This window comes from Ischnura elegans, chromosome 12, assembly GCF_921293095.1.
Source record: "Ischnura elegans chromosome 12, ioIscEleg1.1, whole genome shotgun sequence".
NCBI lineage: Eukaryota > Metazoa > Arthropoda > Insecta > Odonata > Coenagrionidae > Ischnura > Ischnura elegans.
The window spans coordinates 7,771,257-7,790,273 of record NC_060257.1 but is presented as its reverse complement, the minus strand read 5'-3'; the positions used below and the strand labels follow the sequence as shown (position 1 = coordinate 7,790,273).

Genomic DNA, 19,017 nt, shown 5'->3' with positions numbered 1-19,017 from the left:
AACTGAGTATGTTGTAAATAAAACAACTACGTAAAACGTAAAATTTTATAATTGATAAACAAGATATCAGTTGAAAATTAACCTAAATAATAATATATTTAGTATGAAGCAGAAGAGAGGAGGCTAGTACGATCATTAAACTAGGATAGCGAAAGTTTGTAGAGGTGAAATAGTTTTGTTACCTAGGCAGACGAGTTATCAACGACGAGCAAAAAAGAAAGAGTGAAATAGTGCAGGCGAGGAGGGCTATCTTCAAAGAGAATCTTCTTATATCTGAAAATATAAGTATGGAAGCAAGGAAAAAATTCAAAACATGCTTCACAGGAAGCATTTCTTTTCTATGGGAGTGAGACTTGGACGTGGACTGGTGCAGAGAAGACACAGAGTAGAAGCATTCGAGTTGTGGTGCTACCCAACAACGATAAAAAGGATCGACGGAGCAACTAATGAGGAAATGCTAAGAATATGTAGTTGGAGAAAAAAGAATTATTTTCAGAATTCGAACAATTACGCTCTTCTGATTGTGGGATTGGTGTAACAATACTAATGGCGACGTAATTATCTGTAATATTCTCTGGCTCAACCTCGTGGACGTTAATTTTAACGTTAATGAAATGAAAAAAACTTTTTTGTATTCCACCAATTCCTACCTTTGACGGCGTCATCATCAGATCAAGGTATCTGATGATGACGTGAATAGAACAAATTTTTTTTCTTATTAAAATTAAAAAGAAGAACTTTGTGCTTTCACATTAATATTTATTCACAAATTTACGACCATGGTTTCAATGTTAGATGCCATCATATCCTTTTATACCAGCTTTTATATCCCCCTCCTAGCCTGGTATAAAAGGATGTGATGGACCTCTGTAGAGTTCACCTGATGATGACGTCTAACGTTGAAACCATGGTCGTGAATAAATATTAATGTGAAAGCACAAAGTTCTTCTTTTTTAATTTTAATAATGAATCGCTTTCACCAAGTTACGCCTCAAGCAATCAATTTTTTTCATTTCATTGGCGACGTAATATTCAGTATTTCTCCCTCAGTAAGCACATTGTTGTGATAAATCTCCGCAACTTTACTAGTCTATGGACATTGTTCTCCGATAAACTTCGTAATAAAGTCTCGATATACTATGGCCACCAGTGGGCGCGTAGCCTTCCAAGTTGGAGTGGAAGAATTGGGGTTTTCACGTGATCTCTTGACGGACTCAGAGTGACAGTTTGAGATAGTTAAATAGATGTGTTTAGAACACAATGAAGCTAATGGGCCACATGAAGTTCAAGAGTCTGAAATGCTTTTGAGTGCTCAGACGATGGTAAGCTCTCTTGCAAGTGGACTGCATACAGGAGGCCTAATTCCATCTCATTGAATGCTGATTTCTGTTCTCGCCTCTTCGATCGCATTTTAATCGGTTTTCAATAATGTCCGCACCGCAGTGATGAGTGCAATGCGATCCACTTTTATCCAATATTTTGCATCATAAGTTTTGTAATTGAGAGGAATGGCAGTGAAAAATGTATGAATTTGATAGATAACATCATCATTTTTATAAATTTCGGTTAACACCCCTATTATATCTTATTTCCGCATGAAACTCGGATCAATTTGTTCGTCAGCGACGCGAGTGGCGACTTTTGTAAGTTCATTTAATTGCACGATGTGTGCCAACGCATTTAAAGGCCAAATTGAGGATCTTCTTTTTTTAGTATTCGTGTTCTCGCGTGCGATCTGGATAGATGAGGCAACCAGACCGCACCGAGACTGTAATAGACTGCCTGATTATAGACCGAAAACAGAGACGATGGAGACTGTGGTCTCGGAGACCTCCCGAAGGTTGAGACTAGTCTTCAATGGAAACAGTTCTCCGATAAATCTCGATAAAAACTCGCGATATTCGATCACCGTTGGACGCGTAGGTTAATGCATTTCAAACTAGAGTGAAAGAATTGGATTGGACACGTGGTCTGTGGACGAGCTAAGAGTGACAGTTTGGGATAGATGGTTGAATAGATTGGTTTAGAATGCAATGGAGCTAATGGGCCCTATAAAAGTGAAAAGAGTGTGGAATGCTTTTGAGTGCCCAGACGATGGAAAGCTCTCGCGTGAGATCTGGATAGATGAGGCAACCGGGGGAAGTGAATCCAGTGTAGAGACTTTAATCAAACTGCAAGTGATGCATTTTGCAGTTCATGGGGACAGGGAATTGCAGTAGAGGTCTTTACAAGAATGCCTCTGCTTGTTGATTTTTATGTTAGGGAAGTAATGTATTCACCTATGTAAAAGGCAGAAACTCCAAACATGTATATTAGATGCGTTTGACTGATGCGTTGATTTTAATTGATTCCCTCTAATTTAAATGAATACGTTGTTTGTAATTAAATTTCTGCGCCTGAATATTTTCAATTTGTTTTAATTATTTGTATGTTCTTTTTATTTTTTATGCTCAGCGATAAAAATTATTTGCGCTGGATTTATTGACGGGAGGAGTATTTTATTTTATGCCTTAAAGTTTTGAACCTAGAGTCCAATGTCGACTAGGTTTTTGTAATAAAATCTTTAAGTCCTGCGCCAAAAATTTGGCTCTGAATGAGGTTGAGTTATACTTCGTAGCCCACCGATTGTAGGGCGAGGAATTCTAATCTCCAAGCCAAAAATTCGTGACATTGACCTTCTTCATTCCCGGTTACTACCGCGTCGGTCGCTGTGACGATGGTAACTAATGACAACTGGCGTAAATCTTCGTTCTCACATTTGTGACATTGGATGCACGGTATCCTACGCGAACGTAGGCTTATGCAAATGACCCCAAGGTGGTTAGCATGCGACAACTCCACCGCGGTCATTAAAAGTTGAGAAGAATTAGGGTAGTGAGGAATTGGACTCCGGTGTGCCATAAACTGAGATATATGCAGGCCGATAACCAACTCTCTCCAGTTCAATTGCAGCCGTAAAGATGAGCGCGAAGGAATTATAGCGGAACCCGCGACGGAAAATATTGATGGGGGGGGGACAGAATTCGTGACACGTTCACATTATGCACTGACTCCTCACTGCACGCTACCACACGAGATGTGAATATGGAGGCAAAGCGTTTAACAAGTGAAGTACCAGAAAGAGGGCGAGGAGAGCGAAGGCGAGGCAGCCGAAGCAGAAAGGTCGGCAGTTATGGAATCAAAGGTCATGAAAGGTGAGAAAAGCTAAAAAAAAAGTCAATAAAAACTACATCAAAAAGAGAGCAAGTCTGTTAGTTGGAGTTAAAAGTGTGTACGTGAATTCTCAATGGAAGCATCTTTGGATTTCCTTTACCGTATTCTAGAGTGGCTGATAAGAAAATGATATCGAGGGATCTGTGAGTTGTGTGAAATCGTTCTGTATTAGAACGCTGTTGAGGCTTATTAAGCAAACTTCAACATCATGTTAGTAAAATTAGACAAACAACATTATTTGCAACGACGAAACGCGTGGTGCCATAATAAAACTCAGTGGAAATATTGAAATTTCTAATTTTACTAATATTAATAATTTCCACCACATCCTGCCTCACATCATACAAGATATTCAACATCATGGTCAGGAGGAATGTATTTGCTAGTGAGAACCTAGGACTTTGCAGAAGAAAATGGTTTATTTTAATTAATACTTGCGTACGTAATAAGTATGTCAATGGAGCCCGTAAAGGTACCAAAAGTTTGAATCTTATGGATAATTCACCATAGTTATGAGCGCCTCCGTAAAAGTAACAAGAATATGAAGGAACTTTGGTCAGAGGTTCTTTGAAAGACGCGCTTTAAATGATACAAAGAAAAATGGAATCCTATATGCCGTTTTTGAGATATTTGACGGTAAAATTAGTGTAATTAAACATGGGCTCCTATGGACGAATATTGGTTTTTTCGAGCAATCGAAGCTGTTTGTAGCATGAAGTTGTTAAGACAGCACTCATTAGATGCAAAATGCTGTGAAAATTTTATAGATGTACGGGAAAGTATGATTTCATGATAAATAAAGAAAGATATTTGCGAAAAACTGCCTGAAACTGGGGAGATGGGTGGGAATCCCTTGTGCCAGCATCGCATAACGAAAATCACTACATCGGCTTCACCTAAATTATGCATATGTAATTAGTTTCCCAGCTTTTACGCACGCCTTGCATATCTTTTGTTTACAATAACTATATTTATTTAGGGTTTGCTTTGTGATTAGATTGTGAAAATTATGTCAAGGTGTGTCGTCAACAGTTCAGTTTGCAAAGGTTGGAAGCAGTGTTGAAACTAGTCAAGTTGACTACTGTAAATACCTGCCTTTAAAAATCATTTCTGACGTTTGCATTGAACTGAAGTGCAAAATTGCACTCAAATTTCACTAATTATGTTTTCTTTTATTTAAATTTTTAGCGACTCTTTGCGTAAATTAATGGTATCCAGAATACATCACTTGACTTCAGCTGATGCCGCTCTGCCTACCTTAAATCGCAAAGCTCTGAAGGCTAATTCAGTCGATCAATATTCAACCTAAGGTTGCTAAGGATAGGATTTCCATCCCTGAAGTCACCGCAGAAAATGACTACGTGAAACGGTCATTTGTCCACAATCATTGGAGAGATCACAAGAAATAGATGGAAAAAATGATCGTGTGATTCAATATTTACAAAGCTTAGTGGTGAAAATTGTCAATTTGATTCACTATGAACATTTCAAGATGATATATAAAGTTAAAAAATTGAACACTACAAGTAAAAATATTATATGCGACCGTTTAATTAGGAATAATGTGTATTATAAATAATTTCCACCGTGAAAAACATCTTCAAAATTGATAGATTCCTTCAATTCTTCGATTCGAAAGTAAATCCAAACCCGTCTTTTTGAACATTCTTACTTTCGCGGGGGTTAAAGGAATGAAAACTTCTATTTTTGCACATGGTGATTTATTTTGTCCATCCGTTGTTTTGTTAAAGGTTCACATTTTCAATGTGGCATTTCAGCGTATCCTTGAAAAGTTTTCGCTGCAATGAAACCGTGAATGGACAAAATAAATCATCGTGTGGAATAAGCAAATTATTATCTTTCTTAAATTCCTACGATAATGGATTTCCACCAATTCACGCCCACTTCTATTACTTATTCCTACTTTCAACAATGGCTTCAAATTCCTTTCACTGTAATTCGCTACGAAGAACATGGGTATACTTGTATATTAAAGATAGCTATTGAAACACCAAGCTAAGAGTTCAGTTCAGAATAGAAAAATTACTTATGTGATACTTTTGTACCCTGCCCTACTCTCTTTATTCAAACCCAGGGAGAATAGGTAAAAATTGATAAGATTTCTGAAATAATGAAAAATATATGACTTTAAGGTTTTGGCGGAAAATGCCTGTTTTCCCGGCGTTGACACAATTACCATTAACGTCCTTATTATCATTTACTTTTTACATCAAGCTAATAGTTCAGTTCAGAATAGAAAAATTACTATGGGGTGGGAAATATGAGAATATGGTGGAGAATACATTGTTGTATTGCCTGGTCCAGAAATTACCATACTCTGACTCGAATCGATACCCGCGAGTAGTTTTCAACTCGAAACGAGATCAAAGAATACTACTAGCACATCCCTGGTAAAAAATATACGTAAGCCCCTTATGGATACGGGTGTGGGTGGGGTTGACTGGCCTTCTCGGGGATATGGGGGTGTGCTTCCGGGGTTGGAAGAGTGGTGGCTGTAGTGCACTCTCCGAAAAGAACCCCCCTCCAGCTAACCTCTTCCTCCCAACATTCAGCCCCCACGTATTCAAGATAGAGGGGAGTGGAACCCCCTCCATTAAGGAGGGTGGGAGCCAATGCTTTCAAAATACTTGGATCGACCCGCGGTCTTTCTCCGCGCGTGGTGGGAAAGACATAAAAACGGCCTAATAAAAAAGATGACGGTCGTTTGGAATCAAAACACTCACGAACCGCTTTCAAGGAAGAGCTCTTGTGGTGTAAGGATCTCAGGGAAAACTTTGATAGACATTTTGATGGAATTGTAAAAAATATACTCTTCCGGAAGCAAATCCATAAAAATTAAAAATTAAATACAATAAATAAAATATTGACATAGTTTTCAGGCATAGTCAGTAGTTAGTATGAATAAATAAGAGTATGAAATTAAAAATAGAATGAAAAAAATGGATAGATGCTACTGGGGCCTAATTAGGCTGCTGAGCAGCAAATTATTCGGCAAGAAAATCAAAATCAGAATACATAAGACTTAGCTATAACTTTTAGTGACTTATGGCTGCGAATCTTCGTTATTGGCAAATTTTCACGAAAGAATCTTGCCCTTTAAGACAAAGTAATAATGAAAATATTCGTACCTATTACGTAACTTCTTTCGATCAAATTTTGATTTGAGTCGAAAAGTCGACTAAAAATCGATTTCTCGATAAATCGATTTCTATGGGCATTTTTTCCGTAACTACTAGTAAGCTGGTTCGATCGAATCTCTGTCAGTGTCCACTAGGATAGCTCGTGAAACAGCGTCCGAGGTTTATTTACGTCGCTGTGCAACCGACAATTTAAGCGCGATGTTTGTCTGTTTAGACAGTTTAGCGCAGTGCATTAGGCAGGACAAAGGACGATGTGCAATGGATGGAAAATTAGAATCCCTTAGAATCGTTGCCAAGATCCAGAGAGACATTCCTGCGCAACTTGTAAATGCTCGCTGTTTTTAAATCGCTGGTCAGCTGATTGCACGGTTAAAAATATTTATTGAATTAAATGACGTCAAATTGTGGATTTCAACACGACCTTGCTCACCAAAATATAATTTTAGTGATTTCAAAAAATTTTGAAATCTAATTCTGAAGAAATTCTATGGCTCTTTGTTTTAAAATTGTCCGGTGAGCTTAATGGAGGGTGAAAAATATTCGTTAAATTTAATGGCGTGAAACTTTGTATTTAAATATGACTTTTCTCCCCAAAAAATAATGGTAAGTTAAAAATCTAGCTCTGAAAAAATTCTAAAGCGCTCTGTTTTGAATCGCTTACTCCGCTGGTTTATTGAATAAAATGACGTCATTTTTGGATTTGACTATTTTGCTTACGCAAATATAACTGTACGTTCGGAATCTGGCTGTGTAGGAATCGTTATATTACGATCGCCCAGTCATCTTATTGCAGGGTTTCAAATATTCGTTCAATTTAATGAGGCCAAATTTTGAATTCAAATATAACTTTTCTCGCCAAAATATAATGGTAAGTACAAAATCTAGCTCTGAAGAAATTCTAAAGCTGCTTCGAATCACCTGATCAGATGATAGCAGGATCAATTGTATTTGTCGGATAAAATGGTGTAATATTTTTTATTTCATAAAGATGTTGCTTAAAAATTAATAAAGCAATTGTTGCTTAAAATTTTCATACAAATCATTTGCGGAGGCCATTAATATTACAATCATTGTATATCGCGGAAAATTTTGTTCGTGTTTGTTGTGTATAGCCGACGTTCGGAAATAGAAATTACCGTTTTATTTATTTCAAATGTCGGTCCTTCCTTATTACCGTTTTCTTGCATAAAATTTTTGAATTTATTTTTTATGCAATCGTAATTTTCGAAGTTACGATAATAAACTGTAATTGGATCAATTGTAGTTACAAGCCAATTTTCTTTACTGTTCATCAAGTAGCATCTTTTTATGGGTATTCGTGTACCCCCAGGCAATATAAGGACTTTTATAAGTGCTTGCTGGACTCGGTAGTAAAGTCATCCTAACACACAACTTTCTTTTTTTAGATGACGGCTAGGGTCCTAGCAACACCTACCACTTGCCTATCTCCTTTTACTAATTACTGACGGCTATTGCCGAGGTGGCTTGCAGGGTAGTATGTAGATGTGGATGAAGTTATGTTTTGATGAAAGGGGAATTTTTTAACAATGTTTTTATAAACTCGCATTGTTGTTCGTTATCTTGTCCGGGTCTAATCTTGCAACTCAATTTTAATCCACTTTCCGATTAGCTATCGAGCTGAGATTTTCAGGATGGCTCAGAGCCAGATAACAGTGCAATATTCTAACATTTCTTTATGATTGCAACTGCGTCCAGAATTTTTATTCAGAATTCAAAATTAAATATGGAAATTATTTCAAAACATGGCCACCAAAATACGATGGCAGCGCTGCGATCATTAAAAGGAAGGAGAATTGTGGAAAATCATGGAAACAAATTTGTTTACATTAAAGTTTATTGTAATTTTGTCGCGAGAAAAACGATGTTTTTTACAAAAATTATTTATATACCTACCGGCCACCCGGCGTTGCTCGGGAAGGTAGGTACGCAGAGAAGGGGAAATTTAGAACTTGAAATTTATGTTCATGTTGACCTCTCAATGGGGAAAATGTGAATGAACGTAAGAGGAAAAACGTTCCGTCGGAATTTAAGGTTAAAAGGACAGCAGGTTTGTTCGTGGGTCATTTACCTGTAAAAGGCGATGTGGCGGGAAAAGGCAGAATTGGAACAGGAAGTCACCAATGCGGTCTACGCTTCGCACAAACCTCGCACAAAAATATACAAGAATGGTAGAATGAATGGGGATATTATCGGACAGTGGGAAGGTAAGAAGAGGGTGGGGAATGGGTGCTACGTGGCGCTGAGTGCACTTGCAGGTTTGGTAAAGAAAAAACGACGCAAAGAACGCGTCGGACGCATCCAAAAGTAGCACTAAGGTCTTTGTGAGCATGAGATGTTACATTTCTGCTAACTTAGATCGCAATCCATGCAGCCGTATGGAAACGCATAGCAGACAAACAAACAGACATCCTATTTTAAATATAATTAGATTTTCTTCTTTCTCTTGTCTTGACCTCTTTTAATTAATGATCAAAAATTCCTCTTGTATAGGTCATATAATGCAAAACTTTTTTTCCAACGTTTCTGTTTATTTTAAAACCTTCCTCAGGGCTATGAATAAAAAAATGAGGGCACAATAAAATACAATAATGATACATAAATAAAGGCTACAAAAGAGTTTTTTATATAACAATATAATTTTTTTTAATTAGAAGAGAATACACAAAAATTTTGACATACCCTAGTATTGCACGTATTTGTTTATTGATAGTAGGTAAATAAGCTGTTACCTAGCTTAGTTACCAATAATTTCGATTAATTAAATAAAAATAAATTTTGCTAAGGTTTTCAATATCTGTTTTTTATTACAGCTGCTTATTGATCTAGATATGTGAACTATTTCTTTAAACAGTCTTTTTCTCAAATTACCCATATGAACTAAAATTTCGTCGTTGTCAAAATCGAAAACATGGCCAAAGTTTATGCTATGGATAGCAAGGGCACACAGGATTAGACCACCTTTTAATGATGACTTGGGTAGTGAAATCTTGTTTTTTTTAAATATTGTGATGTTTGTTCCATATAGCAAGTGTTACAATCGAGGCATGAAATTTTATGTATTACAATACTTTTCAGATTTTTAGGGGTTCCTGCTTTTATTTCTGTGTATAAAAGCTTGTTTAGAGTGTTATGATTTTTATGTGCAATTTTATAATTATAATTATATGGATTGTAATATTATCGAAATCTTTGGAGACATTAAATCACAGCTTTTTGATTCCTTCGTGCTCTTCTTACGTGAGAGTGTCTTTTGAATGTATACGAGAAGAAGCTTTCCTTTGAAGATTTATTCCGTGTCCTTCTTCAGGAGTGCTTCGTGCGGCTCTTTCTTTCATTATATCCCTCCCCCTTCAGCCCTCGCATTCATATCCCGTGCCTTCATTCTTATTCTCCCCTCTTTTCCCATGAGCCCCCGCGCGTCCATTCACCAGTTCACCCCCTTAACTCAATGCACAGATCTTTCCCACGAACCAATTCACTCATCGCAACCGGCATTAATAAAACTTCTTACACACGGTGTGGGTTTTGACTCGGCAACTATCAGCTGGCAATAGTAGTGGCAGTGTCCCTTTAAGCAGGTCTACACGAGAAAATTAAGCCTACTTAATTTTCCCGAAAATGTCAATATCTGATATTCGTTGATAATAATAATTCGTCTTGGAGTGTAGATCTTGAATAATTTAAATGCAAATTTTTTCGAACGTTTCGGTATATTTATAATAACTTCTTCAGGGCTTTAATATGTGCTGAGGGTCCTCTTGGATTGTTCCGAAATTTTCCATTTCTGGCGAAACAAAAGACGTGTTTCTGTTCGACGTTTTCATACGGCTTACATCCTCTGATCATTTTTCTATTACCTCTTTTTAGATATAAAAATCTCGATTGATCGGATTAGCCAAGGAAGAAAATAAACCATTATGTAATTATCGTCATCATATCACTCATCCATTTTCATATACCATCCGCTTCAGTATGCATTTAGCATGGATTCTTAGGACTCAAGGCGTTTACAAAAAAAAGGTGGGATAGTATTTGGAGATATTTGCATCTATATTATTTATTTTATTTTGAGATACAGGTTAGCGGTGATAGAGGATCTTCTCTATGCAGTACAATAACAGCCAGATTATGCAGTTACAATGGCTTTCTTGCTTAAGGGGGTATTATGTGCACCAAACAACTAACAAAAGGATTTGTTGCAAGGATTTGTTATTTGCTTTGAAATTTAACAATTAATTAATTTTCTAATCAATATTAGACTGAAGGTCCTAAACACTAAAATCCGTATTATAGTAATGAATTAACTGGCAAATTTAACCAAAATTCACAAAAAGCTGTAATATCTAAAATTAGATATCAAAAAATGACAAAGGATTACTGGGAGAGTCTGCATGAATTGAAAACCTATCGCCAGTCTTTCACGGCTTTTCCGTATTATGAGCGTATCCCATTCTTTCCTTATAAAGCGAGTATTGCTCTTTTCGTGAATTGATGTGAAGAGTTAATATGAAAGATCTAATTTGGACATTCCAGTCATTCGAAATTTTAGGAATCCATACCCAACATCAAGACATGAACGTAAAGGTTTGCTGTCAAAACGTCGCAATGATTTGAAAATGGAAGTTGTTATCACCGAGAGTGCGTAATTTGCGCACCATCGAACTGACAAAATCGGGAATTAATTTCCTTATTAATCATAAAGTTCCTAATACTAATGAATTTATTAATAGTCTAAGAAAGTGTTAATACTAGTGTAATAATAATTCAACTTCATTGGGCTAGATTGGGACAAAAAAGCCCCAACTTCCATCCAACCCTTCGTAATACAATAAATATTTGCATACTAATGCATTATTAATTCATTCTTGACATTAAATGAAGTCCAATCAGAGACATAGAGAGATAGAAGTATGCTTCAATAAAGCAACACACAATTTTCAAGGTGAACTGAGTTACAGTTACCAAGAGTAAAGAGAAGTGAACAAACTTGGGAAAAAACTGAGGATATTGACTTTCGTCCTTATTGAAAAAAAACACAACAGGAAAACGCCCACACGAAAAGGGGAGCGTGAAAAAAACTGCGAAAACCTACTGAGAAAGAGCTAATGTGAACATGGGTGTATACACATATGTACAAGAAAATGTCACCCAATACCTGGAAAGACTAAAAATGGAAAATGAGATTAAGCAGGGGTAGATAAGATTTAAATCTTTCCTACTGTTCCCATGATATTACGTGCCTCATTGTTGTTCTCGTAGAAATTAAATGTGTAGTCCCCTTTAGAAGAAGGCGAGTGAAGATGATTTACGTAGATAGTTTTAAAGTGGCAGGGAAGAAAGTCCACCTGCTACCACATAAAGTTTATCCATTAACCTGTTTTTGCGGCCATGAAATATGCAGAGCCTACATTACCGGTGAGTTTATTTTTCGGGAGAAAAGACATGACACTCGGAGAAAGAAGGGTAGAAAAGTCATCGAAACTTCGGCAGCTTAAAACCTTACCCGGTAGGAATTCATCTCTAGGCCTAATACATAGATACATAGATGGATTTATTGGTTCCGCTAATATGTTATTAAATGTATAGGCCCCGTCAAATAAATAAGCTAAATGCGATAAAATGGCATTACATATTAGCAAAGTTAAACAGCATACAGTAATAGTATCAGTCATTTGACAAGAATTCTATTGCATTGTAAAACCGTTGTCAAGAAAATATTTTTCAATTAAATTTTAAAACACACCAGTCTTTGCTCATTTTTTAAATTTCAACTGGCAAATTTTCAAATAATTTGCAAGCCATATGTGTGGGCCATTTGCTAAACATAATAAGATTGTGTGCGCTGGTTAAATAATTGGAATTTTTCTTGCATCATGGTTATGAACATTTTTATTTGTCTTCAAGTTAAATTTGCCTTCGAAAGTTTTTACTAGTAATGATTTGTTACGTTGCAGTTAAGGTGAAATTGGAGTGCAACATCAAGGGAGTCCTAAGTTGGTAACTGATGAAATAGGCTAGTTTCCTTCATCAAAGAAAACGAAAGGCATCGATTGTGATTCGTTACCCACCATTAGTGTATCCATAATATACAAATTATTTGGTTTTAGAAATCCCAGTTTAGACGACTGGCAATGGTCAATTTTAACCGCATTTGAAAAAGGCCAGATAGGCGCCCATGCGATGCCACTCCACGTGACGTCACAGGAACCTAGTTTCTATACGAGTAGATAGGAGTTTTACATCGTCTGAGATTGCCAATGCATGCATGAGGACCAGAGCTCAGGGAAACGTGTCTTAATAATCTACTATTAAAACTGCCTAAGGTCGGAAAGTTTCCCTCGTTTGCAGAAAAAGATCCCAATCCCAAGATTTGTACCATAGGTTTTTAAGTTACCAAATCGATGATGGAGCCCAAATATCTCATTAGTTTATGATCTCAATATTCTTTTTTTATCTTCCGTGGAGACGGTCTACTTCACAACAATAGTATACGCCTGAAAGACTTTGATGCCAACACCCTTCCTCCATAGCAACGGACGTTGTCAAGGAAACCGTCGCCCAGTGAGGTAGAATTGTAAAAAATGCCCTTTTATTATTAGGGAAATAAAACTTTGAGGCTATTCCAACTGCTTATTAAATTTACAGTGAAACCAATGTCGTTTCGATAGCTAAAATGGCTAAAGCACTCAAGTGGAAATCTTGGTTCGAATCCCGATCAAGGCGAATGATTTTGTTCCCTGAGGAATTTCTGCACAGTATATTGTTTATGTGAATCAGCAAGAAATAAACGTCGAATCGGAAAGTATGGTACCTCTTTAGAACATTGCCTAAAATAATATGTATCACATTTTCACCCCGTGGACCAGGATTCTACTCCAAATAATAATAACTTTATTAATAATATTATTATTGAAAATATTATTGAGTACTATTTGAAGAAGTAACGCTTTAAGAAATTGCTATTATTTATTTTTAAATGTATGAACATGAAGTTAGAATATTATAATGGAATCATTATTTAAATAACAACTTGCCACCATTTAAAAAGTTAGTTTCAGCTGTCTTAACTCTTCGTCTAAGCACTCAATACTTTCCTGAAGTTGATCGAGTACCTTGTTGCAGGTTTTTATTAACTTAAAACCATTAATAAACCATTTTCTGCCGATAATATTCGATTCTTGTGAAGATTATTTAGAATTTTAGATATAGGCTCACATAATAATCGTTTCACAGTGTGCTTTCAAATTTTCCTGTCATGGCTAATTTTAATTTTTATAAAATTTTCCTGCAGTAAAACACTGCGTGATACACGTTTTTCTTTCACTTGATACATTTTTAAAATATTCCTTAAATACAATATTCGAAAATTTGAAAGATATTTGTATACCTTTCCAAATTAGTAATCATGTTTTATTCGTCTCATAATTTTATTTGTGCATTCACAAGGTTACAAACTTATTTAATACTTGAAAATTCTTTCCACCCCTAAAAGTTATGGCGTTGAAGCAGTCGTGAGGAAGAGTTTTCCAGTTTTATTTTTTATTCCGACGAAAATTGATTGGTTGAATCATTTCAGGGTTACGGTAACCAGGAGACGTCTCTTCTCAATAATTCTCTCCGTAATTGTCGACTCCTGCACTATCAGTTAATCGGTTGTCGTCCTCAGTGAAGCAGCCATGCGGTCTTTTTTTTTCAAATACTATTTTTATAGAATTTCAACGTTGCATTTATCTCGTACTGTATTTTTTATTTAGAAAATCGTCGGAGGAACTGAAACATTTGAAAATTTTTTGATTGCTACCAAAGGGGATAGAAAATAAAGATAATGCGAATAGTAGGTACGTTTTTCGCCAACATTCTTCCACATAATTACTCACGCGATTTGCAGTCACTATTGATACCAGTGGATGCCGGTCAAACGAAATAAATGTATTTTTATTTCGTTTTTTTTCACACATTTTTATCTCTTTTGTCAACAATTTCCTAAGCTACCACAATTCAGGTCCACCGACGTGACGCTACGATTCGCAACGATAATGTTTAATTTTAAAGCTTTTTGTATAAGATATTGCGCATGGAAATTACATGGAAAGTTACATGTAGATAATGCTCTTTTCATTAACAATTTATCACTCAAAGGGTATTACTTAGCACTTAAGAATAGTTAACAGTCATTATGGAATACGAATTCAAATTTGCTAACGTTATTGTAAGCATACAATTCATTTTAATCGCAAATCTTCCGCAGTACACTTCTATTTTTAATATTCTTAACTTTTTTATTTTCTTGCAGGTTGCTTATAGAGTTGCCGGTTTTTCTGTTTGAGTCTCCCTGGAATTTCTTTTCCATATGTCTCCAGAATTATTTCGTAACTTTATTAACGTTTCCTTTCATCTACCTTTTCTTTGAAGTGATTGATTTCTATTTGATGAGTTTGTACTGTAGTGACTAGCAGCTAAATAGAATAGCCACTTTAAATGCTTGAAGCATTCCACTAAGTTTGTTGTAGTGTTTAATGTAATAAAAAAATGGCGCTTTTCAATAGATTTTTATTAGTTTAAGACGCGTTTTCACTGATAAGTTATTATCAAGTATCCTGCCACTGTACACTAACATTTTCCATTACATCTCGCCTACCATAGTCACTGTAGTATTTATGTCTAGACGAGGTTGTTGAAGGAGAATATTTGCAGAAGAGTCGTTTACGTCCACATAAAGTAAAAATACAATGTTTTCATGTTTGGTCCACCTGTGTTGGAAGTTAAAGCAAGTTGAGTCTACATAAGACAATCATTAAATTAGTGAAGTTGGAATACGCGCGTAACCGCATTCACAAATGAAAAAACACTTGCAGCGTAGCTACTTTCTCAATTAAATATAAGTAGTTTAAGTAGGGGAAATACTTATGGAGACGGCTCAACAATCCTAATTCCTCTTGGAAAATAATAACTAGTTACTATTGTATTATAATAACGTACGTCGTATACACGTAGTAGTTATAGTTACGTTAGTTATAGTACGTTGATAATGTGCCATTCCTGGGTGCGAAAAAACTACAGAGTTACTTATAAAACCAATTTCAAGAAATTAATCAGGCATTCAAACTAACATTATTCTCTACCCTAGAAATTCCCAAAATATTTATGCTGAGGAAAAAAATTCTAAAGTCCTAATGATAGTTATAATGAAAACCGATACGTCGGCTGAAGGTATGTAACTTAATTATTCATTCATTTACTCAAAAATTCAACTCGAAGGTTGCTGTGGTTAGGTGAGGGTAAAGCTCACCCCAAAATTTCCCACAAACGTGAGAATATCAACTATTGAGGGTAGGGTGGCCAGTTACTATCCTTGGGTCGTCTCTCACATGGAGGATTTCGTCCGAAAGGTTCACCCGGGATTCAAACCCAGGTCCCCTTGATCAGCAGCCAAGCGCTCTAATCACTTGGATACCACGCCTTTTGCACTTAATTATTATTATTAAAATATTCTACCGATTAAGGTAGGTTTGCATTGAGTATTTAAGAAATATTCTGGCATTTTCCCTTTCCTTCATGGACTTCTCTCTTCAATTTACAAAAATATTCACAAATAGGCATACTCCCTTTCATTCCATCTAAAAATCCTATTCTTTTCCGTCCCCTCCCTCGTTTACCCAACATTCTACCCTCTAACAAAGTTTTCTACATCCCCTCCCCGCTAAGAACTCCGTCCATCCATGCCATCAGTCTCCTCCGTATCTCATCTAACTATTTGTTAATTAGAAATAAAAATTCTGCACAATAAACCTTCGAGATGTTAAAGCCTGAATCACACGATCATTTTTTTTCGTCGCGAAAGTGATCACTATCGCGAGCACTGCGCAAAATGATCGTCGGCGGCAATTGTTTTTCGCGATGGCGATCGCGATGTGGATTCCCATCGCTATTTTTCATCACTCGTCCGGTCGCTTTTTCCGTCGCTAAAACCGTCACTAAAACCCCATATCAGCCAATCAGATAGCATGACCGTATGGTGTGATTGCAGCGCCACGTTTGACAAATGTGGGAACGGCATAAATAAACAAACACGCTATATAATTTCGTGATGTGGGTCCTATGACAACGAGCTGTGATATTGGAAATGATGCGAAAAGCGACGGAGGGAGTGACCGTGTGATTCAGAAAAATGATCACAAGAGCGATTGCTTTTCGCGACGGGAAAAGTGATCTCGATAGTGATCACTTTCGCGACGAAAAAAAATGATCGTGTGATTCAGGCTTAAGAGAACATAACTTATGCTAAACTTTAGACTGATCCAGGGATGCCGACTTACAAAAAATATTGGGGGCCCCAAACCGGGGATCTTACCCCGGGAAATTTTATAAGTAGTTAGTTTTAAGTTTTTTAAGCATTTTAGAAGAGTCATATGATCAAAATTAAATCCCTGATAACTCGAATCTCGATATCTGGACACCCCGGGTAAAATAGACAAGCCTGACACGTTTTTTCCTCACACCCATAACGAATTTTAGAGGGGGCTCGGGCCCCCTCAGGCCCCATGGAGTCGGTGCCACTGGACTGATCTAATAATTATAAATGCTCTTTTCCGTTCCTTTGTTTTGGCCTGCCTCGCCATACAACCAGAGTTCAAAACAAAAATAAATATCAAAAGATATTGAATATACTGCTGACTTTTAACGTGTATGATCTACGTACATGCATTACTAACATACTACGGAAGACAACAGTACTTATTATTTCCAATTGACCCACTGGTTTCGAAGTTAGCAGAGGTTTGCGTTGTTTACAACAACTCCATTAATTTTAGTGGTATAAACAATTTGTTTTCAGCAGACTACTAATAATAGATGCGCCTTCTTTATATAAAAAATTGCAAGATATAGGAACAAAAACTAATGCCAATGGAATGCCAAGCGCTCAAATTTGAGCAACTCGATTTTACGCGCAAAAAAACAGGTACTTTTTTGAGAAAACATTAAGTACAGGAAATACTATCGAGCCGAAGATTTTTTAAAGTACATGATACAACGTAGAAATAAATTCTCTTTCGTATGCTTTTTGTTGCATTAAAATTGATTATTTCGTTTAGACGCTAGAGGTCCTCAAACTCGAGTATCTTGCTTATTTTACAGACAATTAGTGTTGTGCGTTTACTCACCACGAGCACAAACGTTCCCAAGAACTCTGCGAAGAACTCCCTGGCGGGAAGGCTCTGCAGACGACACTTATCCGATATCTTGTCCATCTTCTTCCCTTAATTCTTCTCTGCTCTACGAAATCCTTCCTCCTTCCAGCTCGGAACACACCCTCCTATCACTCCAAGGACGTTTCCACCTGGAGCGCTTGGCGGGAAAACTGTTTATTTGTTTACAACCGTCGACGACAATCGACAATTTCGTTTAGCAGACGCAACAATCAAACCGTGTCTCCAGCGGAGATGCTCCTTTGTTGCGTTTTAAGAGGTGGACGTGTACTGCGATTGTTAAACTGAACTATTCTCTTTGAGAACTGTTTCTGTATAAACTGTGATTTCGATGAACTGTCCTTTCATGCACTCAAACAGAGCAACTGTCCTTTTGCCTCAATCTCGTGATCACGGTCTTCTGTGATTATAGCACTGTTCTTTTCTCTTGAGGTGCTGAGATCACGAATAAATATCCCCTTTTTTTCTGTTTGCTGCGATCATGAAGAATGTTGCGATGCTTTCGCACTGCTCTTTCAGTGTTTGAAAAAGGTGTTCCCGTGGGAAAAATTGTTCCAGGACGCGTGGTGACGCCCAGGGTGGCTGCGGTACTAAAATCCGACTTCGTCGGGAGCGTGCGGCACGCGCGTGTGGAAGAGGGGTCGATACGGAGGAAGAAGTCGATGCTGCGTTGGGAGGCAGACGACGACTGATCCCGCCTCGCCGAGACCGGTCGCCGCTTCCTCCAACCCTCCCCTCACCTCTTCGCCCCCTCCTAACCTCCCCCACCCCCTCACAGAAGCATTATCTCTTCTTCCCCCTCCCCCCCCCAACACCTCCCACCCCTCCGCAATGTGAGGGAAGGGGTGGGGGGTATTACTTCCTCCTCCCCTCAACCCCCACATCGCTACCACAATCTATCCCCCCCTTATAGCCCATTCCTATATTCATTCCACCCCTCTCCTTGGACAAATGTCAAATGCTCCTGTCCAAACTCAGCTTTGGGCACCAGCCACACCCCGTCGCGCCGAATCATCCAACCGATTCCTCCGCTTGCTTCTCTCTCACACACCTAGGGAGGGTGATTATGAGCGCCCGTTGCTTCAGTAAAAAGCACTGAAAGTGTAGCCATGAATTGCTATGAGAAAAAATTCCCCTGGATCGGGATTCGAACCACGGACCTTTCAGGGCCACCGAGCAGACCACTACGCTACCTAGGTTAGGGAAACCCCCATGCATATACATAAATTACAATTTTTTGTGTATAAAATTACCTGGTGTGCTTAAAATTATTTATAATAAATACTGTCATTTAGATTAACAGGGTTACGATACAAGTTGTTAGTTATATTTTAATAATATCTTTGATTCTTTTTTACCTGATAGAGTAAATTGCAGTAGTTAAATGAGATACAAACCAAGCTTTATATTACTAG

General features: G+C 37.3%; 1 protein-coding gene across 1 annotated transcript in view; it reads right to left on the bottom strand.

The window, feature by feature from the left end:
- LOC124169218 (aquaporin-7-like) overlaps positions 1-18,308 on the bottom strand; it is a 77,178-nt gene extending 58,870 nt beyond the window's left edge. The window contains exon 1 of the mRNA XM_046547741.1: positions 17,558-18,308. Within this exon, the coding sequence (XP_046403697.1) occupies positions 17,558-17,644 (87 nt within the window). The 5' untranslated portion in view covers positions 17,645-18,308. The remainder of the gene's footprint in view (positions 1-17,557) is intronic.
- Positions 18,309-19,017: the final 709 nt, after the last annotated feature.